This window comes from Lactuca saligna, chromosome 7, assembly GCF_052625555.1.
Source record: "Lactuca saligna cultivar CGN05327 chromosome 7, ASM5262555v1, whole genome shotgun sequence".
Taxonomy (NCBI): Eukaryota; Viridiplantae; Streptophyta; class Magnoliopsida; order Asterales; family Asteraceae; genus Lactuca; species Lactuca saligna.
Genome location: NC_136423.1, coordinates 40,395,315 through 40,414,515, shown reverse-complemented (window position 1 = coordinate 40,414,515; position 19,201 = coordinate 40,395,315). Strand labels below are relative to the sequence as shown.

Below are 19,201 nucleotides of genomic sequence, written 5' to 3'. Positions count from 1 at the left end.
TTAGAAACACTAGTTAAACTACATTACAAAATCAACAATTTCTACAAAGTAATTAAGAATCTCAAATCAGAATTATCCTTGGTGGGTATATCTATATATGTACATAGTGTAGTGTAGTGTAGTGTCAATCAGTATATGACTACCTTTCTTTCTTTCTTACTTGTAGTCGTAGGGGGATTAGACTTGTTCCTTCAAGCTCATTGCCGACTCTTTCTGTACCTGTCCCAACAAGTATCAGACCATATTATATGTATAGCCTCACATGTCTATTTTAGTAATTTCATAGTTAAAAAAATGTTAATTACATTATAAATCATGAGAGACGTCTACCATCAAACTAATACGCTTAGCAGTGTCTGAACGCATCAACTCTCCTTTAAATAGCATCTATAAGAAAAAGAAAAAAAAAAAAAAAAAAACATACAAAATTTTTTATTAATTAAATATTTATGAGAATACAGAATAAATATTTATCATTAATCATTAATCACCTCTGTTGGCATATCAGGTGAGAACCAACGTAACAATACTCCAAGATGAACAACCGCCGGAATCAGCTTAAAAAGAAAAGGCGTTGTTACCTGCACAATAAATAAATAAATAAATAAATAATCACGTAACAACACGAGGGCAATTTCGTCATTTCACCAACTCTCTACAATTTACATACCAAGCTGAGAGCCGTTGTACCAAGAAGCAGTAGATACAATTTTCCCTACAAGAAAAGGGAATCGTTAACAACCGAATATGATTAGGGACAAATTTGTAATATTACCTCAATTAGATGAAGATTAGACGCACGGCTTAAGAGAACAAAAGCAAATTCACCAATTTGTGCAAGTGACATTCCGACCTACATTAATTTTTTTTTGTCAAGGTTTGTTTTTTTAATAAAAATAAAACACGCACACACACAGACACACAAGGGCTTACAAGAAGGGCGGTTTTGTTGGTGTAACCGAATCCTTTGACTACAGTGGCGACTACAAAGGTTTTGATAACCACCACCAGAATGACAGCTGCTAGTAATATGTCAATGTGGTTCCAGAGAAACTGGACATGAATAAGCATCCCAATGCTTGCAAGAAAAAGGGCAGCAAAGAAATTGCGGATTGGTTCTACCTGAAATAAATTAAATAATATTTAAATATATTTTTTAAGAAATAGAAAGCCGGAATTTTGAGTTGAATTTACTTGTTCGAGAGTATGTTGGGCGAGATCAGTTGTTGAAATCATGACTCCAGCAGCAAAGCTACCAAGTTCAAGGCTTAGACCTAACTTGTCACTACACTGATCCAATCATACAATAACTTACTGTAAGTAAATAATAGGGTAAATTACACGAATCGTCCCTCGTCCAGGTGCCAAAAGGCATGTTCAGTCCCTATTTTAAAAAATTAACTCGGATCGTCCCTCGTTAGTTTTAAACTTACACGCTTCATCCCTCCGGATATAAAAAGACCATTTTGCCCTTATTTATTTCCTTTTTGATTTATTTTTTTTAATTATTTGTTATTTATTAATTATATGTTGATTTATTTATTATAAAATAATTATTATTTCCTTTTAAAAAAAGAAATAGCCACTAAATACGTTGATAACTCGTCTGGTTGCCCCCTCGCCCCTTTTCTTCTTCAGTGCATCTCCTCTCCTATCTACAGTTAACACCCCGCCGGCGACTTTTGCAACATCTCCGACCGACTCCATTATTCCGATCGTGAACCAACCAAATCAAAACCACCACTAATCGCCTCCCAAAAAACCCTATATTTTTTCGTTCGATAAACCTAGCAGCAACTACCAATCGACATAGCTGATTTCTTCAGAATTCCAATCGGGGGTGTTGCAGATCCAGAAGGTGACAAGGTGTAGAAGGCGACAAGGTGTAGTACCTGAGTGAGGGTTTTCTTGAAGCACGTTGGGGACAACATCAGTGTTATGATGGTTCGATTTCAACACATTCACCTCCGCTGAACAATACCTCTCCCCGTCTTCTTCTTTGATACTTTGAATCTAAAGCTCTGGTGCCGATTTTCATTTCCAATCTCATCTTTTTGAAGCTTAAGTTATAGGGTTCATTTTTGAAAGTGAAAACAAAAAGTTCTTGCTGGAGGTAAACGGTGGTTCTTTAAGGAGATCTGGACCGGAGAAGAATGGTAGCGATGACGGCCTAGAGGTTACCGACGACCGGTGAAGGAGGTGGTGGTGACGGTGCTGGGTTTCATGAAGGTGAAGGCTTGAAGAGTTAGCACTCACATCAGAGAAAAGAAAGGAGAGATAGGGAGAAAGAAGGGGTTGTGGTCCATTGATGGCGGTAAGCGGTGATATGGTGTCGGAGGTAGTCGTCGGTGGTGGTGGTTCGGTAGGTGGCGGTGAGGATGTTTCATGATGAGAGGAAGAGGAAAAGGGTGATAGATATAGGAGCTGTAATTTCTATTTTCTATATATAAAATGAATTATAAATAAATTAAAATAGAATAGTAAGGGTAGTATAGTCATTTTAAATATGGTAAGGGATGAAGTGTGTAAATTTAATCCAACGAGGGATCAAGCGTGCAAGTTTAAAACATCCAAGGGACGGTCCGAGTTAATTTTTAAAAATAGGGATTGAACGTGCACTTTGGCACATGCACGAGGGACGATTCGTGTAATTTACTCTAAATAATATATAAAGAAAGAAAAGTAAAGAGTAAGTTACATTTTTGGTCCTTTAGTATAGTCGGTTTTTGCAAATTTGGTCCTTAAAAGTTCTCTTATTAATTTTTGGGATCAAAGGTGAAAATCAGCTATACTTGGGACCAAAAGTAGTCATTTTACTATACTCAGGGACCAAAATTGCAAAAATGAACTACACTTGGGGACCAAAAATGTTATCGGATAAAATAGTAATGAAGCTAACCGATGCAACTATCAAGCAGAAAGCGACGGATGCCAACTGATAAAGTTCATTTGTCTGCACATTTTGTGAATGATATAATATTATAATTATAATTAATGAAAAAAATAAAGACAATTTTGAATATTTTAGGAAATAAAATAAAGAGAAATGTGAGTGAGTACCTGGGATGATAGGCTTATCATAAGATTAAGAAACCAAGGTATACAAGTGCGTGATAATATTGATAGAACAGCCAAGAACGTGATTAAAGTCACCAACCTGATAACAACAAAAGTTGTTACAAAGTTGAGAGTAAATTACATTTTTGGTCCCTGAGTATAGCTGGTTTTTGCAATTTTGGTACCAAAAAGTTTTCTCAAGCAATTTTCATACCCATTTGAGGTTCTTGAATAGTTTTTGGTCCTTGTTCAGTTGTTCCAAATCAAACGACTCTTTTTGGTCCATGAGTATACCTGATTTTTGCAATTTTGGTACCAAAAATAGTAATTTTACTCAGAAAAGGGACCAAAAACCACAAATAAGGACCAAAATTATATATGGGATCAAAGTGGAAAAATCAGCTATAATCATTGACTGAAAATGTAATTTGCTCCAAAGTTTAATTTGGTTTAAATGTGAGTAATTTAGGACGCTATATAGTGCATGAATATCCATGGCGTATGTGGTATATATGACTTTAGTACAGTTTTGCATGTAAAGAATTGAGTGAATTACAAAAATGGTCCCTGTGGTATATTGAAAATTACAGATTCAGTCCAACTTTGGATCTTGTTGCATGGGTCGTTCTTGTGGTTTCATTTTGTTGAGGTTTTAGTCCCTTCCAACTAACACTGTTAGAAATCAAAAGTAAAAATGAGGGCAAAATAGTAATCTGACATGATTTTACCATTTGATTTCTAACTACGGGGGGACCAAAACCGCAACAAAATGAAACCACAAGGACAAACCATGTAACAAAATCCAAAACTGGACTGAACCTATAGTTTCCACTAAACACCAGATACCATATTTTTTAATTTAGTCTATAATAGAATTTTTTTCTTCAATATATTGGTAAGAGGAGTTATTCACTTACGTTTTTGTCATAGATAACATGCCTTCAAGAATTCCAGAAGTACCCCCAAGGATTGGAAGCAGTGCAAATAATAAACCAACAGCACAATCCTAGCACAAAAAATAAAATGTCTATTATTCTCAATAATTGCTTTAACAATAAATGTTGGAAAATAAAAAACAAAAAAAATACCTGTAAAATGAGGGTGCCAACGGTGACTTGTCCATAAAGAGTGCTAATACTGTTTTTTTCCATCAAAAACTTTAACACCTGTTGTATGTCAAGAAAATGGTATAATGATACTAAAAAATTAAAAAAATAATGAATTGAATAAATTAATTATGTGTTATATATTAAATATAATTACCACTGCTGTCGATGACATGGAAAGGAAGGCACCAACAAATACACCTTCAGAAGCTTCACCTCCACATAACTGCAAATGAAATCAAGTGCATAAAGACATGTAAGTATTTTGCTTTTATATTTAAGGAATCATAAGTATGTTGCTATCATGTGTAAAAAAAGTAAGTATATTGGTATTATAGTTAAAAGATTTTAGTATTGTTGTCAAAATGGATGAAGAAATTTAAATATATTGCTACAACAGGTAAAAAAAAATAAAGTACATAGCCAATATTGGTAAAAATAGTAAAAAAGTACACTGCTATTTCCTGCAATGTCCTAAATCAAATAAATGGCTTGAATAATTCAATAAAAAAAACATAGAAACTTGATAAAATAGATACATACCACAGCAATTACTCCAGACAAGCACATAAAAAGAAATATCTGGAGTAGACCTCCTAAAACAGCAACTGCTCGAACAACACGTAGCTGCAATTATGTAACAGTGAGAATTTAAGTGTGTGTAAATGTGTGTGTGTGTGGGTGGGGTGGGGTGGGAGGGAGGGTAGGGTGGGGTGGGGTACCTTAGCTGATGAAAACTCCAGGCCCAATGCAAAAAGAAGAAAAATGACACCAAACTGAGCAACTGTCTCGACCTGCATGAAGATGATATTAAAATTCCCATGAGGGCAAAATGGTCATCTAACTTAAAAATTCATGAAGGGTATTTTTGTCTGAGTGGAAAGTGAATAGATGGATGAAGTGACATACCTGAACCAGTTCACTAACAAAGCTAAGTCCCCCAGGTCCAATCACAGATCCAGCTAGCAAATAGCCTGTAATAACCTGTATGAGGACATATGTTAGAATTATGAAAGAGGGTTCTTGAGTTCTTCTATGTTTAATGCTTAAAAAAAAACATAACCCCATTAATAAATTCACCAAGTGTAAGGAAGAGTTATATTTTTTTTTCAAATAAAAAGAGTAATTGAGAAAGCATTAATAATGACCAGACCGGCTGCCCAGCACAAGCAAATGCAATGCCACCACAAGTTGCAGAGACAATGACAACCACCAAATCAGATATCAATCTGCAAAAAAGCAACAATAATAGACATTAGCAGATTAGCTAAAAAATATATAAAAAATCTGAAGTGTAGAGACAAAAACAAGAATCATTGTTTTATTGGGTGGGAAAGAAAAACATACCTTAGGTCTAATTGTAGGACAGGGTACTTAGACTTGGGATTGGACATGATAAAGACATTGTCCTGAGAAAAGATTTCCACCAATACAAATTACAAATTCAACTTCTTTACATTGAAATTGGATTTCATCCATTTGAATAGAAAAGTGAAACTTGGAAGCATGAAAGTACTACCTTGCTATCTATTAGTCTTGGTGTATCTTCAGGACGATTCTCATTATCCAAATTGAAAACATCATGAAGCTGAAATGACCTGAATAACAAGTGATATAAAGGTCAGGTATATTAGATTATTGACTTCGATTTGTTCTCATGATCTCTCATCCAAATTGAACATAACCTAACATAAGACTAAAAGAGCTACAAGTATTACAGTTGTGCACTCTGTTTTTGTGTAAAGAAAAAAGTATATACAAACAGGACATACTTATCCTCTTTGGTGTCATTTCTCTTCGACTTGACTCTAGCAACAGTTTCCAGAACTGCCTGACATGTGAAGCGTGTCAGAAATAATGATAAAAACCACTACTGACTCTGTTCCTAGGAAAAGGAATTCTAAATATCATGCAAAACCAAGAGCTTATGAAGTAGATAGAATTTTGTTACTCCTTTCTCAACATCATCTTTCTATTTGTACTTATTAGTTAGAATATATCAGCTTTTTCATATCATTTAGGCCCTATTCCTTTTGTTCATACTTCATATAATATTTTCTTGATAAGATTGTACATGTTGATGTGAGGGAGAAATGAAGACAGGGTCTAGTGGTCAACAAAGTAAAAAAAAATCTTATAGACAGTAGAACTTCACATTTCACTCTAGTCTATACATTTGAATTTGCAAAGTAACCCATTTCACAGGTCAAACCTTTTTCAGAAACCAATGAAGAACAGCTAATTAAGTGCATAACAAGAATAATGACCAAACTAATAAATGATGGAATCATAATACATGTGGAGCAACTCCTAATAATAATCTAAATTAAGGTCATACCTTGACGTTCATATACATTAATGGATGGGGCATTCAATGTTAAATAAATATCCAAGGTGTTTCTAGACTCCAATACATGGTAAAGGTTTAAGCTGACTGACAGTTAGTACTGGTACCCTCCAACAATAATGATCTCTTTTAAACCCTAGAAACACTAGTGTCATTTTAGACATTGATGTTGATATAAAAGGTCACAATGTCAGAACTAAGGTTATCTTTAGAAATAATAGATATTGGAATGGTAATTGATGGTCCAGAAAAGACCATGTTGTGGGATTTCATGCGCTAGATTTGATTGGCTATCGGTTAGCCAACAAGGTTGAAACTTACATGACGAACTCCAAATCATAAGATCGTATCACTAACCTGTTGCCCTGCCACACTATTATTGAAGCTCCCAGGATCAGTACCTGAGCAGATAGAGAGAAAGAAAACAGTTACGAGCTTTGCATAGTTACGTTTCATCAACGCATAGCACAAATTTTCAATTAAAACTTCACATTTCAAATGATTCGCACACGTACTTCCTAGTATAACTAAACAAATAACATGAATTCGAAATGTACCTATATGCCTGCCCTAAATAGCTCAAAAACTAAAAACGTCTGATTCTCTACAGTGTCGAACTAAATCAGAAAAACAATCAACTAAACCTAGCAGTAATAGCAGAATTTTAGAGAAAATTCGAGATCTAACTAACCATCGGACTGTTCATCATTCTCGGGAAACTCCTTTTCAAGAGCACGATCAAGCATGCCAGCAAAGCTATCTTCCTTAGATCTATTTGATCCGGTAGCAGTGACATTGACGACGCTAGCCTCTTCGTTGAAAATAAACGAATCTTCGGCGGCAAGTAAACACATAAAGCAGAGAAGATCGACAAGGAGGAAGAGGAAGAAGAGACGGAGAAGTGATTTTCGCAACATTGTGATGTTGTAGAGAGAGATGATAAAGTCAGCGAGAAGACTATAGTGATGAAATGGAATAGTCACCGGCGGCGGAGAGGAGAGAGAAGTTACAGGGGAAGGGCGGAGTGTGGCGGAGTGGGAAGTACAGAAAGGGACTTCAGTGCTTCTGGCGTGCAGCGGTGGATCGGGTGAAGTGTTTCTTATGCCACCACTGCTTCTCAATTGACGCAAAGGGTTGGCCCCTCTTGTAGGTAAAAGCTTTTGAGATAATAGACAAGGGACAAGGCTAAAAACTTACAAAAAGTTCCAAATACTTCATCAAAATTATTAAATTATTAAACTTATATTAATTATAAAGTTATTCATTAAAATAAACCATACTATTTAACTAAAATAAATATATATTATTCATAAAGTCATGAAAAAAACTAAAACTATATGGTCATTTATACCATTTGTGGTCTCATATACGAAGAACATATTATTCAGTAATATCATAATAGTTAAAATAAAATGGACAACTAAACTGTAAATTCATGGTTTCATATTCCAATGTCCGTATTAGAAGTTCACACACCTTGAACATGAATATTTGGCCATGAATTCAAAATCATATTTCCAATTATAAATTCAAATATTTTACATTATCCCCTTTCAACGTTAACACGAATACACAATGAAATTATTACGAGCAAAGTTTTTTCTAATATTGTGGAAAAACATAATGTCACAACAACTAAGTATTCACTTGTTAATTTAAATGTTTTTAAATTCATAGATTCCGCTCTCATATACACAACTCGAGAAGAAACCATTGACTTCGGATTCTGTTTTCCACATTATTGTTGCGAAGAATGGTTGTTTTCATATCATGTTGTATTTTAAATGTAGCTCATGAAGATAATCATCATTCTTGTGTGGTTAACTGTAGTGTTTTATCAGTCACAACGATCCCTTTTGTTACCTTCATCTGCATAATCAGAAGTAACATTTTTGGTGATCGGATGAAGTAATGTTGTGAACAACACAGAACACTGCATCAGACTTAATTTCTCAATGTAGTGATTTGTGAGGTGATGTGTGTAAACAAAATGAAATGTGCAATGTCATCAATTTATCACCATCAATAGAATTTGAGTGGCATGCATGGAGGTTAAACAATGTAATATTGTTGGTAATATTGTCTCATACTTTATTTCTTGATTTAAGTGTTTTGTTGAGCAATATACGTACTTTAGAAATCCCTATATCGGTATCGACACTCGTGGACCTTCGATGATTTGTCTTTAGTAGCATATCATAGGTCTTGATTACCATGAATTCAACTAACAAGTTTACAAAGTTGAAATCATGTATATTTTGTCTCCACATTTAGAGATATGGATTACATTGACCTGAATTAACATGAACTTAAATCATAGTCACATAAGACTAGTATGATTTAAGTTTTTCAAGTCCGTAACAAGTCTGAGTGTCCCATATACTTGTATCGTTCTCGTTAATTTAAAAATTTTGTAACATTAATAAAAATGTCTACATTATGTAACATGTTTTTTATATTTTTTATAAGAAACTTTATAATAGTAAATATCATATTCTTTATTTTGATGACAAACTACAAATCGGTAATAAAATCTCCACTTTATAGGTTATTTATTAAAAATCAAACGTAAGAAAGCAACATGATGTCTGGTTGTTAGAAGCTTTTGCTAGAGAAACCATGCATTAATATATCTACTAGTAATATATACATTTAACTAAGATGACTATGTTCCTTCATGGAAATGGTTACATGTTATCGTATAAAAGCAATGTTACGTGGCCAAATGGCTTGACGTTTTTCCATTAATGATGGTCGAATTATCATCACTTCATATATCTCTCATTCGAAGAGATGTGTAACAGGATTCGTTATCACTTTATATGTTGACGGATATACTTTAGTAATAATGCATGAGCATGAAAATTTACTACAACACTCTCGTATTATTTGAGCTTAACAACGTTGTTAGATGACTACAAGGTAAGTTGGAATAGTGCCACTTTTTACAAGTATATGTGAGATGTATATATGTAACACTTTTTTATGATAGTCACATATTTCAAATAAGTGGTCTTCAAGATGAAAAAAAAAAATCTTTGTTGGTAAACACATAAGTACCCTATTTACTTTATCATATATATGCATTTGGTACAGTTCCTTTTTAGTTTTGTTGCATGTAATGATAAAATCCTTTTATCCATACAAGTAAACCATGTCATTCATGTATGTACATTTATATTCACCTCTCATTTATTGACATTTAAAATACCACTACTTGGGGAAAAAATCAACAACCATAATAATTTGTTATATTTGTGCATGTCTAGTTAATGTGCTCAAAGAATTGGCACTCTTGGACATCATTATATTATAATGTACCTTAGGAAAGTACAACCTTGTTTAATTCTCACATATAAGTTTGTCAAGTTGTTGACACGCTTGAGGTATAAGACTTTGTAACATAACCATATGTTTATCAAAGTCTGATATCATATAATTTTTACATGTCTTCTGAAACATATATAAAGGCCTTTCTTTTCTTGACTTCAATTCTAAATTCATGGACAAATAGTGGCAAAATAATTTGCGATGTGTGTATGGTAATACTCTTTTAATGACAAGGTTAATGGACGCAAGCTTATTAGAAACTATGACCAAGAGTTCAATGTCATTGATATATGTCATAAACTTATATAAAATTATTTTGAGGTGCCCACATTCTATGTCTTCCCACTTTGAATGTTAAATGGATTATTTGGTTGGTTTACCGATAACAACCATAAGAAACATGGTGCGTAAGTACTACCCCTTCAAAATGGTAGTTTATATCATGATTAATGGGCACAAATGTTCACTAAATGTAAGAATATATATATATATATATATATATATATATATATATATATATATATATATATATATATAGTGGTTATAGTTATTGATATTATAAAAAGTAACTAGAATGTCATGGTACTAATTATAGTTTGTTGCACAACTAATGGAAACAAAGATAGGTTAGAATGAGTCTTGATCATATGGTTCATGGTACTCAAGTTCTCCTTTTCTCTAAAATGTTACATTACACCGAGAGTCTCAAAAATGAATCTGGCTCTATACTATTCCATAATTTGAGTGCATGACACTTGGAAAACTAATCTTAAGAGTAGGAAATGTGAGATTTGAATCGATTTTTCATATCTTAGATGATTTTATTCTCCTAATATATTTTGTTTTGTGTTCCCATATCGAATCTTTTAATATATTCCCTATTATTTCTTATTTTCTTAAAAATGATTGGTAATGTATACGGGAACCAAGACAATTATGTGCCATTATGGAGATGGCTACATGTTTTCTCTTGTTTTTACTCTCCTTATGATGGTATATAAGCAATGTTACGTAGCCAAATGGCTTGATGTTTTTCCATTAATGGTGGTCGAATTATCATCACTTCCTACGTCTCTCATTCGAAGAGATATGTAACATGATTCATTATCACTTTATATGTTGACTGAATTAGTAATAAAACATGAGCATGAAATTTTTACTACATTCTCATAATATTTGAGCTTAACAACATTGTCAGATGACTACAAGGTAAGTCGGAACAATGTCGCTTTTTTATGATGGTCACATATTTCAAATAAGTGGTCTTCAAGACGATAAAAAACTTTGTTGGTGACACATAAGTCTCCTCTTTACTTTATCATATATATACATTTCGTACGATTCCCTTTCAGTTTTGTTAGATGTAATGACAAAATCCGTTATTCATACAAGTAAACCATATCATTCGTGTATATACATTTATTTTTATCTCTCATTTTATCGGCATTTAAAATACCACTGGTTGGAGAAAAAATCAATAACCATAATGATTTATTATATTTATGCATGTTTAGTTAATGTGCATAAATAATTGGCACTCTTGGACATCATTATATTATAATGTACCTTAGAAAAGTACGACCTTGTCTAATTTTCATATATAAGTTTGTCAAGTTGTTGACATGCTTGAGGTATAATACTTCGTAACATAACTATATGTTTATCAAAGTCTGATACTATAAAAATTTTACATGTCTTCTGAAACATCTATAAATGGCCTTATTCTTTTCTTGACTTTAATTCTAAATTCATGGATAAATAGTGGCAACAAAATTTGCGATGTACGAATGGTAATACCCTTTTAATGACAAGGTTAATGGAAGCAGCCTTATTGGAAACTATGACCAACACTTCAATATCATTGATACATGTCATAAACTTCTATGAAATTATTATGAGGTGTCCAAAATCTACGTCTTCCCACTTTGAATGATAAAGTGGATTATTTGGTGGTTTTATCGATAGCAACCATAAGAAACATGGTGCGTTAGTACTAACCCTTCAAAATGATAGTTTATATCATGATTAATGGGTACAAATATTCCCACTTTGAATGCTAAATGGATTATTTGGTCCTATAGTTGAAGTTCCTTGAGTTTTAGAAGTTTCGGTTCATATGAGTTGTCCTTTTAGGCTCTTGGAGGTGTTTGGAGCCATAAAAATCAGACCTTGATGGTTTAGCCTCGACCATGCAAGTGCTAGATAGCAACTGAGCGAGCTTATGGACTTAATTTGTGTCTTAATCCCCATCCATGCATTTAAAAGCATGAAGTTTATAACTTTATGGTTTAGGACGTTTTTAGAGGTCTGGAATTATGTTGTGGATGTTAGGACTTAATGGATTAAGTCATAAGAAAGTCCTTAAGATAGTTGGCCAATACACTCAGCGTACTCCTTGGTACGTTGCACGTACTTGGTCGGCCTCCTGTATCTGGTCAAGGCCAGTGTACATGCTAAGTACGCCGCGTGTATGCATGCAGTGGATCAAAAGTGGTTTTTGGGCTATAGGATCTTGGGATTGGAATTGTTGGGCCTTAAGCCTACTTGTGGACTAAGGCCTATAGGCCTAGGCCTAGGATTTTATAGTATTGGGTCTTATTGGGCCTTAAAGCTTAGTTGGTTAGACTTGGACATTTTTATTTTAAAAGTTGGGCCTTAGGAGGAAGAGGCACAATAAGGCAAAGATTAGGGAACCTTTGCCTTAGGATATGAAGTAGGGTTTGGACCTTGGGTTTAGGTTTAGATCCAATGACTAATTAGGAAATTTGTTGTGCTATAGGGAAAGGAGTCCCAAGTTATCCACAGAGTACGATTTGACATTCACAGTTGAGGTGAGTCTCCATTCGTGAGTGTTACGGGTCGAAGGCACCAATGTCGACCCTTTATTTATTGCATAATATGATGGTTGTCTGTGTGATAATTATCATTGTTTACGTATTGCTTGATGATTATGTGATTTGTGTATGTTATTATGTGGTAGTTGTAGGGGTGAAATAGACCCCGTAACCGGTTGAAATAAACTGGAGGGTAGGTCGGGCACCCAGATATATTTGGCAGGATAGGTTGAGCACCCAGATATACTCGGCAACGTAGGTCGGACACCCAGATATGCATAGCAGGGTAGGTCGAGCACCCAGATATGCTCAGCAGGGTAGGTCGGACACCTAGATATGTCTGATAGTATGTTGGTGTTGTATGCGGTATGGTGGGGAAAACTCACTAAGTTTTATGTTTACTGTTTCGGTTTGTGTTTCGGGTACTTCCAGCTTGAAAGGGAAGTGATTGGCTTGATCACGTCACATCACACTATGATTTTCCGTAGTAGAGATTTTGTGACTTATACTCTGACAATGTTTTTCTACGAGTTGTCTTGATTATACACTATAATTATCTTGTGTTTTCATGGTTTTGGAATCAATGATGTTTTGTGTTTGTGAATTTGGTAAACTTAAAAATGAAAATTTTGAGTCGTATTTTCGGGATGTTACACTGCACATCATCTCCTGATGGCTTTTTCCGCAATGATTATTACCATTTTAATCTGATGTTTGGGAGATACATTTTACTATGATTGATTTTGAATAAATGTTTTTATGGATTAGATGGTTTGAAAATGAAAATTTTTATTAGTATTTTTGGAACATTACAAGATGGTTTATAATCATAAAGACTAAAAGTTATTAACTCAGTAGTGATTCGTACATGTAACACAGCATCAATTTTTGCAACGTTAAAATTCTTTCCAACATATTTTCATAGTCCTCTTAGGATAAGGGTAAAAATAAGAGAAAAAAAGGATATACACGCCTAGTTGTGGATTCAATATAGTTAAAATTCTTTCCAACATATTTTCATAGTCCTCTTAGGATAATCACTAGAAGAATTCATAAGTACATGGAAATTAGAATGTCCACCTATACCACCAAAATTAGAATGTCTACCTATACCACCATTAGTATTTTTCATGTATGGTGTTATTACAGAAGTAGACTAGGTGTTGGAAGCTGGGTAGATTGAAGTATTTCGTTCTTTTTACACTTATCTTGTAACAAAAATACATTATTGTTTGCGTGGGTTTTAGCTTATTGTTAATATTTATTGTAATTAATGTATTTTACATTTAATTATATGATAATATTTTTTATAAATAATACTTTTTATATATGCCTTAAGGGCACATGTTAGAAAAATCTCTTAATAATAAATATTATCATAATTAAATATAAAATGTTTCTTATATGTGTCCTTAGGGCATATATTAGAAAATCTTATTAATTATGGAGATTATTAATGTATTTTATATATAATTATGATAATATTTCGTATAATTAATGTATTTATATTTAATTATGATAATATTTTTAATAGTTAATAATTCTTACATGTGTCTAACAACATTCACAATGGTGAGTTCAATTGGAGAGTTGAATGAGGTGGCAAATCCATGTGTCATTCAATGGATGAAACTCAACCATTGTGAGATGCCACATTGACATTCAATGGATTTGAAGTTCAATGACCATTAAACTCTTCAATGAGAAAAAGGAAAGTTTTAATTCTTAAATATTTACTATAAATTATATTTTGTAACATTCTATTGAACTTTATAGAGTTCAATGCATTGTAGAGTATATAATAATAGAGTTGTATGAATTTTAGAATGATAATGTAGCAATCCATTAAACTTTATGGAGTTCAATGCATTGTGAATGTTTTAAGGGAATGTGTCTCTTTCCTAATTTGTAGGGCATGTGTCTCTTTTCTAATTTGTTTGAATTGTATGCACATATTTTTAACAATTATAGAATGTTGATTATAGTATTAATTATGTAGCACATCCTTAAATAAGTTATATTATCATGCTAGTAATTATAGTTGCGTCACGAATAGATACCGATGTTCATTAAATATGTCTTTTCAATGGTTGCATAGGGAAAAAGAAAATATAAACATGTAATCTTGTAACATGTAAAACTATAAAAGTTCTCCATCTCCTCCCTAGCATCTTGCTAGGTTGGATGTTTTAATAAAATTTGCCAGTTCAAAAAAAAAATACAAGATTTGATACGAAATGTGAAGACATGTCATCGCGAAGAATAAAGTGCATAGGTAATAAGTTCAGATTTAATTATCCAATAAACGTGTCTTGTGATAATGAACATTTCACAGTTTTTTGGTCATTAATTTGTTAAGTTCTAGATAAATGTGCCTTTACATGCATGAGACAACACCAAACTTTTATGTTTATTTTAGTGAAATTATTTAAATCAACTTTAACTCATTTGGTTACAAATATTTAAGACATTTCTTATTACACAAACATTACCAATTCGGGTGTCCCTATTGAACAAAATAACCACATTTCCAGTGTTATATGGAAATAATTATGCTTTTCGCAATTTTGACCATGTGGATTGCAAAATACAATAAATGTTGTCACCCTTATTTTAAGTATCATTTTGGCTACTTGCTCAAAACCTTTTGTATTATCGTATCAAAACCACTCACCCACGATTTCAAATTATCGATGGAAGAATCTTCATAGGAAATGGCAGTAATCGAGCGAGTTATTTAACTATTTCTAGCCTAAATGTTGAGTTATCTTAATTATTGGTTTATTCGAGAATTTCATAGTTGATGAACATTTTTAGTCTAGGAACAAGAATTTACCAATAAATGAGTTTAATTTATATTTTTTAGATACAAATAATTATTTCGTTGATGTATATGTTTAAAGCAGCTACATGTGGTGGATATTTTAAAAAATATGTGATAAGGAAACTCTTCAAATGGGACCAATGTACAGTCTTGTCGGACATTATTAATCGAGTAAGTTTATTTTCCATTTAGTTTAACTTATATAAAAGTATCGTATAATCTAAAAATATTGATTTTTTTTACTTGATTGTGAAAGTATACATATCTATCAATACTTGAATCCCAGTGGTTACTCGAGGTTCTCAATCTAGTCTTAGATAGTCACTGTATATGACAACATCAAATGGTTGGAGTATTTTAAAAAGGTGAAACTGAAATTTGATCATTTATAGGTGTATATCTCATTGTTTCTTTACGTATCATTGGACCGGATAATGCATTGATCATGTCTCGAGTTCGAGCTTTAAGATCACTTTTCATGAGGTTAATTAATTGCATCGTTAGACCTACTTTCGAGGACTTATTTACATGCATAGAATTAAGGTAGTAGAGTAATCTAGTTAATTACTAACATCCTTTTCACCTTTGTGTATGTCACAATGTAGTAGAGTAATCTAGTTAATTACTAACATCCTTTTCACCTTTATGTGTGTCACATAGTTTTTGTGGTCTTCTATTGTTGTCTGTATACTTTTAGCTTGTATTGCTAGTACTTGTTTCCTACTTTATTGGCATATTGACTTTTTGATGTTTATGTTCCATACAATATTTGCATGTTTATTGCTTACTATTGTTCCTCTCTACTTACAGTTTTAACGATTGAAATACTTTTGTTAGTAAATTACATGATCTGTTATTCGTTTAAGTGTCAAATTGCACATATAATCTTTATTTTAATAAATTAATTTGAACCGTTCCTATAATATATTTTTTTCATTAAGACTGTTCCTAATGCACATAAAATGTCTACATTACCCTTTTGATTTATTTTTTTCATTTTACTTATCATTTATTTTCCAATTTATATTAGAAAAAATAAAGAAATGGTCCACCACCAACACCGCACACCACCCCACCAAAACTCACCCACTCTTTTAAGTTTTAGGAACCCGACTTATACTCTCCGGCTAGTCACCGACCACGATCTCTTGGCACCTACCACCGACTCTGAAATGACCCCTACTTATACTATCACCCATCAAAATTTTGTAAATCCATAAAACCCTGCAATCCCAACAAAACTCATACATCTCTCACACTCTGATTCTCCTTTCCTTTCCATCCCCTTCTTCAATTGATATTTTTTTCCAACACCACCCACCAGTAAACATCGGAGAAGATGAAGGGTTTCGACCACCAGTCACCCATTATATCTTGGTCATCTCTCTCTCTCTCTCTCTCTCTCTCTCTCAACCACCACTGTGACCACCAACATCCCATTTCACCTCTAGCAACCTCAACCTCCTCTAGGAAGAATACAATGTATTGACAAAAGGTTTATTTCCAATATTCCATAAATTCACAAGGATGTGATGTTTCGTTATCAATATATTTATGTCTATTTTAGTATCTTCTTAATATAGTGGAACCATTGGGGTAGTCGAAAATAGTTCAATCTTGAACGCTAATCACTACAAACTTAAACCTAATTTTTTCTAAACCTTAATCATATTTCATTTGGAAGTCGAGTTTGTGAAAATGAAAGTCGAATTGCATAGAATTTAGAAATTAAACATTTATAATGTTTTGTACACTGGAGTTTTGTTTATGTTATGAATTTATTATTTTCAAATCTAAACAATTGTTGGAGTTTTTAGGTTTTACATAAGTTTATTTGAAATAATATTGGATTTTTAAGATTTTTTTGTTGAAATTTATAAGGGTCGGCCTGGTTATTAAACATGTTAGACTAAATTGGCATTTTAAACTCGTTTAATTAAACATTCAACCCAAAAATGATCAAACTCAAGTCGTTACCACCCTGAACCTCATACTTCATATACCTGGATGTTCTTATTTTGTACGTATATTACATTTTATGTTTTCATGATTTGTGTTACCACTCATTGGGTAAATCATAATACTTGCCAAATGATGAAGCAAACGATTACACTTGAATTGTTTAGATATCCACATACAGACAAAAATTTGTAAAAATTTAGATTATGTGAGCAAAACTTAGAAACTAAAAGAAAAAGTTTTTTCTATTTCAATTGATTATGCATCGAATAATATTGTCGTGGTTTGACAACTAAAACCAAAATGTAAGTCAACATGCGATAATGTTTTTTCAATAGCCAATATGTTGCATGTATCATTAACTTGGTTATGCAAGATAGACTAAAAATTAAAAAGTATTGACGATATAAAATAAACTTTTAAACAAATAATACATGATATCAGTATTTCAAAGTAACCCTCGATATCATAAATATATGAAGTCTTAGTTAGATGCAAATACACTTTGGTTGCGTCTAAGTTGGTACGTGTCTACTCAACAGAATTTGACTTGTAATATGTTTGAAAGTGCTTTACGACAAAAAAAATATATTTTAATAATGTTTCATGGTCTCCTTGCCAAACCTAACAGTGTTAGGCGTATCTAGATTCCAGTTGGTTAACTATGAAACTTGTAACCAAAATGCTTGGAGTTTTTAAAAACTATTTTTTTGTCAAGAGTTTACTATTCTACATTTTGTTTAGCTTTAAACCAAATTTTTTAGCGACTTCAAAGTTAGACATGATTGACATGAGAGATGAAAGGTGACACGTTTGAACAAATGGTAAGATCGATGAAAGCTAAATTTATAAAATATTCAAAGAAATACATCTCGTTATAACTTGTGATGCCACTTTGAAACCAACTCTAAATGTTGACGGAGTTGAAACATTTATTATGATTTATGTTTATTTTAGGATGACATAAATTTAGTAACAAAAGAAATAAGTAAGTGATATTGCCATATTTATACATACTTTTAGACAATATTTTAATACATTTTTATACATATTTTGGTTATTTGCATGGAATAATGGTACTTATAAGATTAAATTGTATTTTACAGCCAAAACAAGTCATTTTGAAGAATAAGGACTAAAAGTGGCAAAAGAAGAAACTTTAGAGGCTTGGAAGATTAAAGAGAAGAAAACCCACGAAAACAGTTGTATCCACGTCGTGGATATCCTCTACACGGCGTGGAAAGGAAAATTCTGGAAGATGAGTACGCGCAAAGTCGAAATCCTTGCCTGATAAGTCCAAACTTGAAGAAACTAAACTTGCTGAAACACTGAATCCACGATGTGGAGATCCCATTTCTACGACGTAGGATAAGTCTGATCAGAAAATTTTGGATAATGTTCCTAATTATGTCCTCTTTTACCGTTTCCTTCCCGGGCTAATATCCATCCACTGGAACAGGAGCATTTGAAGTTTATGCAACAAGTGAAGGGTATTCCAATAAATACCCCTTACATTGATTCGTTATCTAAAGTTCCCGAGTATGCCAAGTTTTTACAAGATTTAATCAATACTCGCCAGTAACTAGAGAAGAATTCCAAGGTAATTCTAAGTGAGCAGAGTTATAAAGTAATTATGGGAGATTTATCAAAGAAGATTGGGGATCCTAGACGCCTCACTCTTCCATGTGAATTTGAGAATAATTTGAAGATTTATGCTTTAGCTGATTATGGGGCTAACATAAAT

At 32.8% G+C, this 19,201-nt stretch overlaps 1 protein-coding gene across 2 annotated transcripts; it reads right to left on the bottom strand.

Annotated features, from left to right (window-relative positions):
• Positions 1 to 7,654, bottom strand: LOC145004489 (K(+) efflux antiporter 4-like). 2 transcript variants are annotated; one of them, XM_078963419.1, is made up of 21 exons: positions 7,202 to 7,654; positions 6,868 to 6,911; positions 5,936 to 5,994; positions 5,683 to 5,761; positions 5,511 to 5,572; positions 5,317 to 5,392; positions 5,073 to 5,147; positions 4,886 to 4,957; positions 4,707 to 4,790; positions 4,321 to 4,389; positions 4,146 to 4,223; positions 3,975 to 4,063; positions 3,061 to 3,157; positions 2,900 to 2,953; positions 1,195 to 1,290; positions 934 to 1,122; positions 776 to 853; positions 671 to 715; positions 492 to 581; positions 306 to 387; positions 1 to 219 (listed from the first exon to the last, which is right to left on the bottom strand). In XM_078963419.1, exons 1-20 carry the CDS (start codon positions 7,425 to 7,427, stop codon positions 307 to 309), a joined length of 1,743 nt encoding a protein of 580 aa, XP_078819545.1. In that variant the 5' UTR covers positions 7,428 to 7,654; the 3' UTR covers positions 1 to 219; position 306. The 2 variants fall into 2 exon arrangements, with proteins under 2 accessions (XP_078819545.1, XP_078819544.1); XM_078963418.1 differs by having other exon boundaries at positions 331 to 387.
• Positions 7,655 to 19,201: the final 11,547 nt, after the last annotated feature.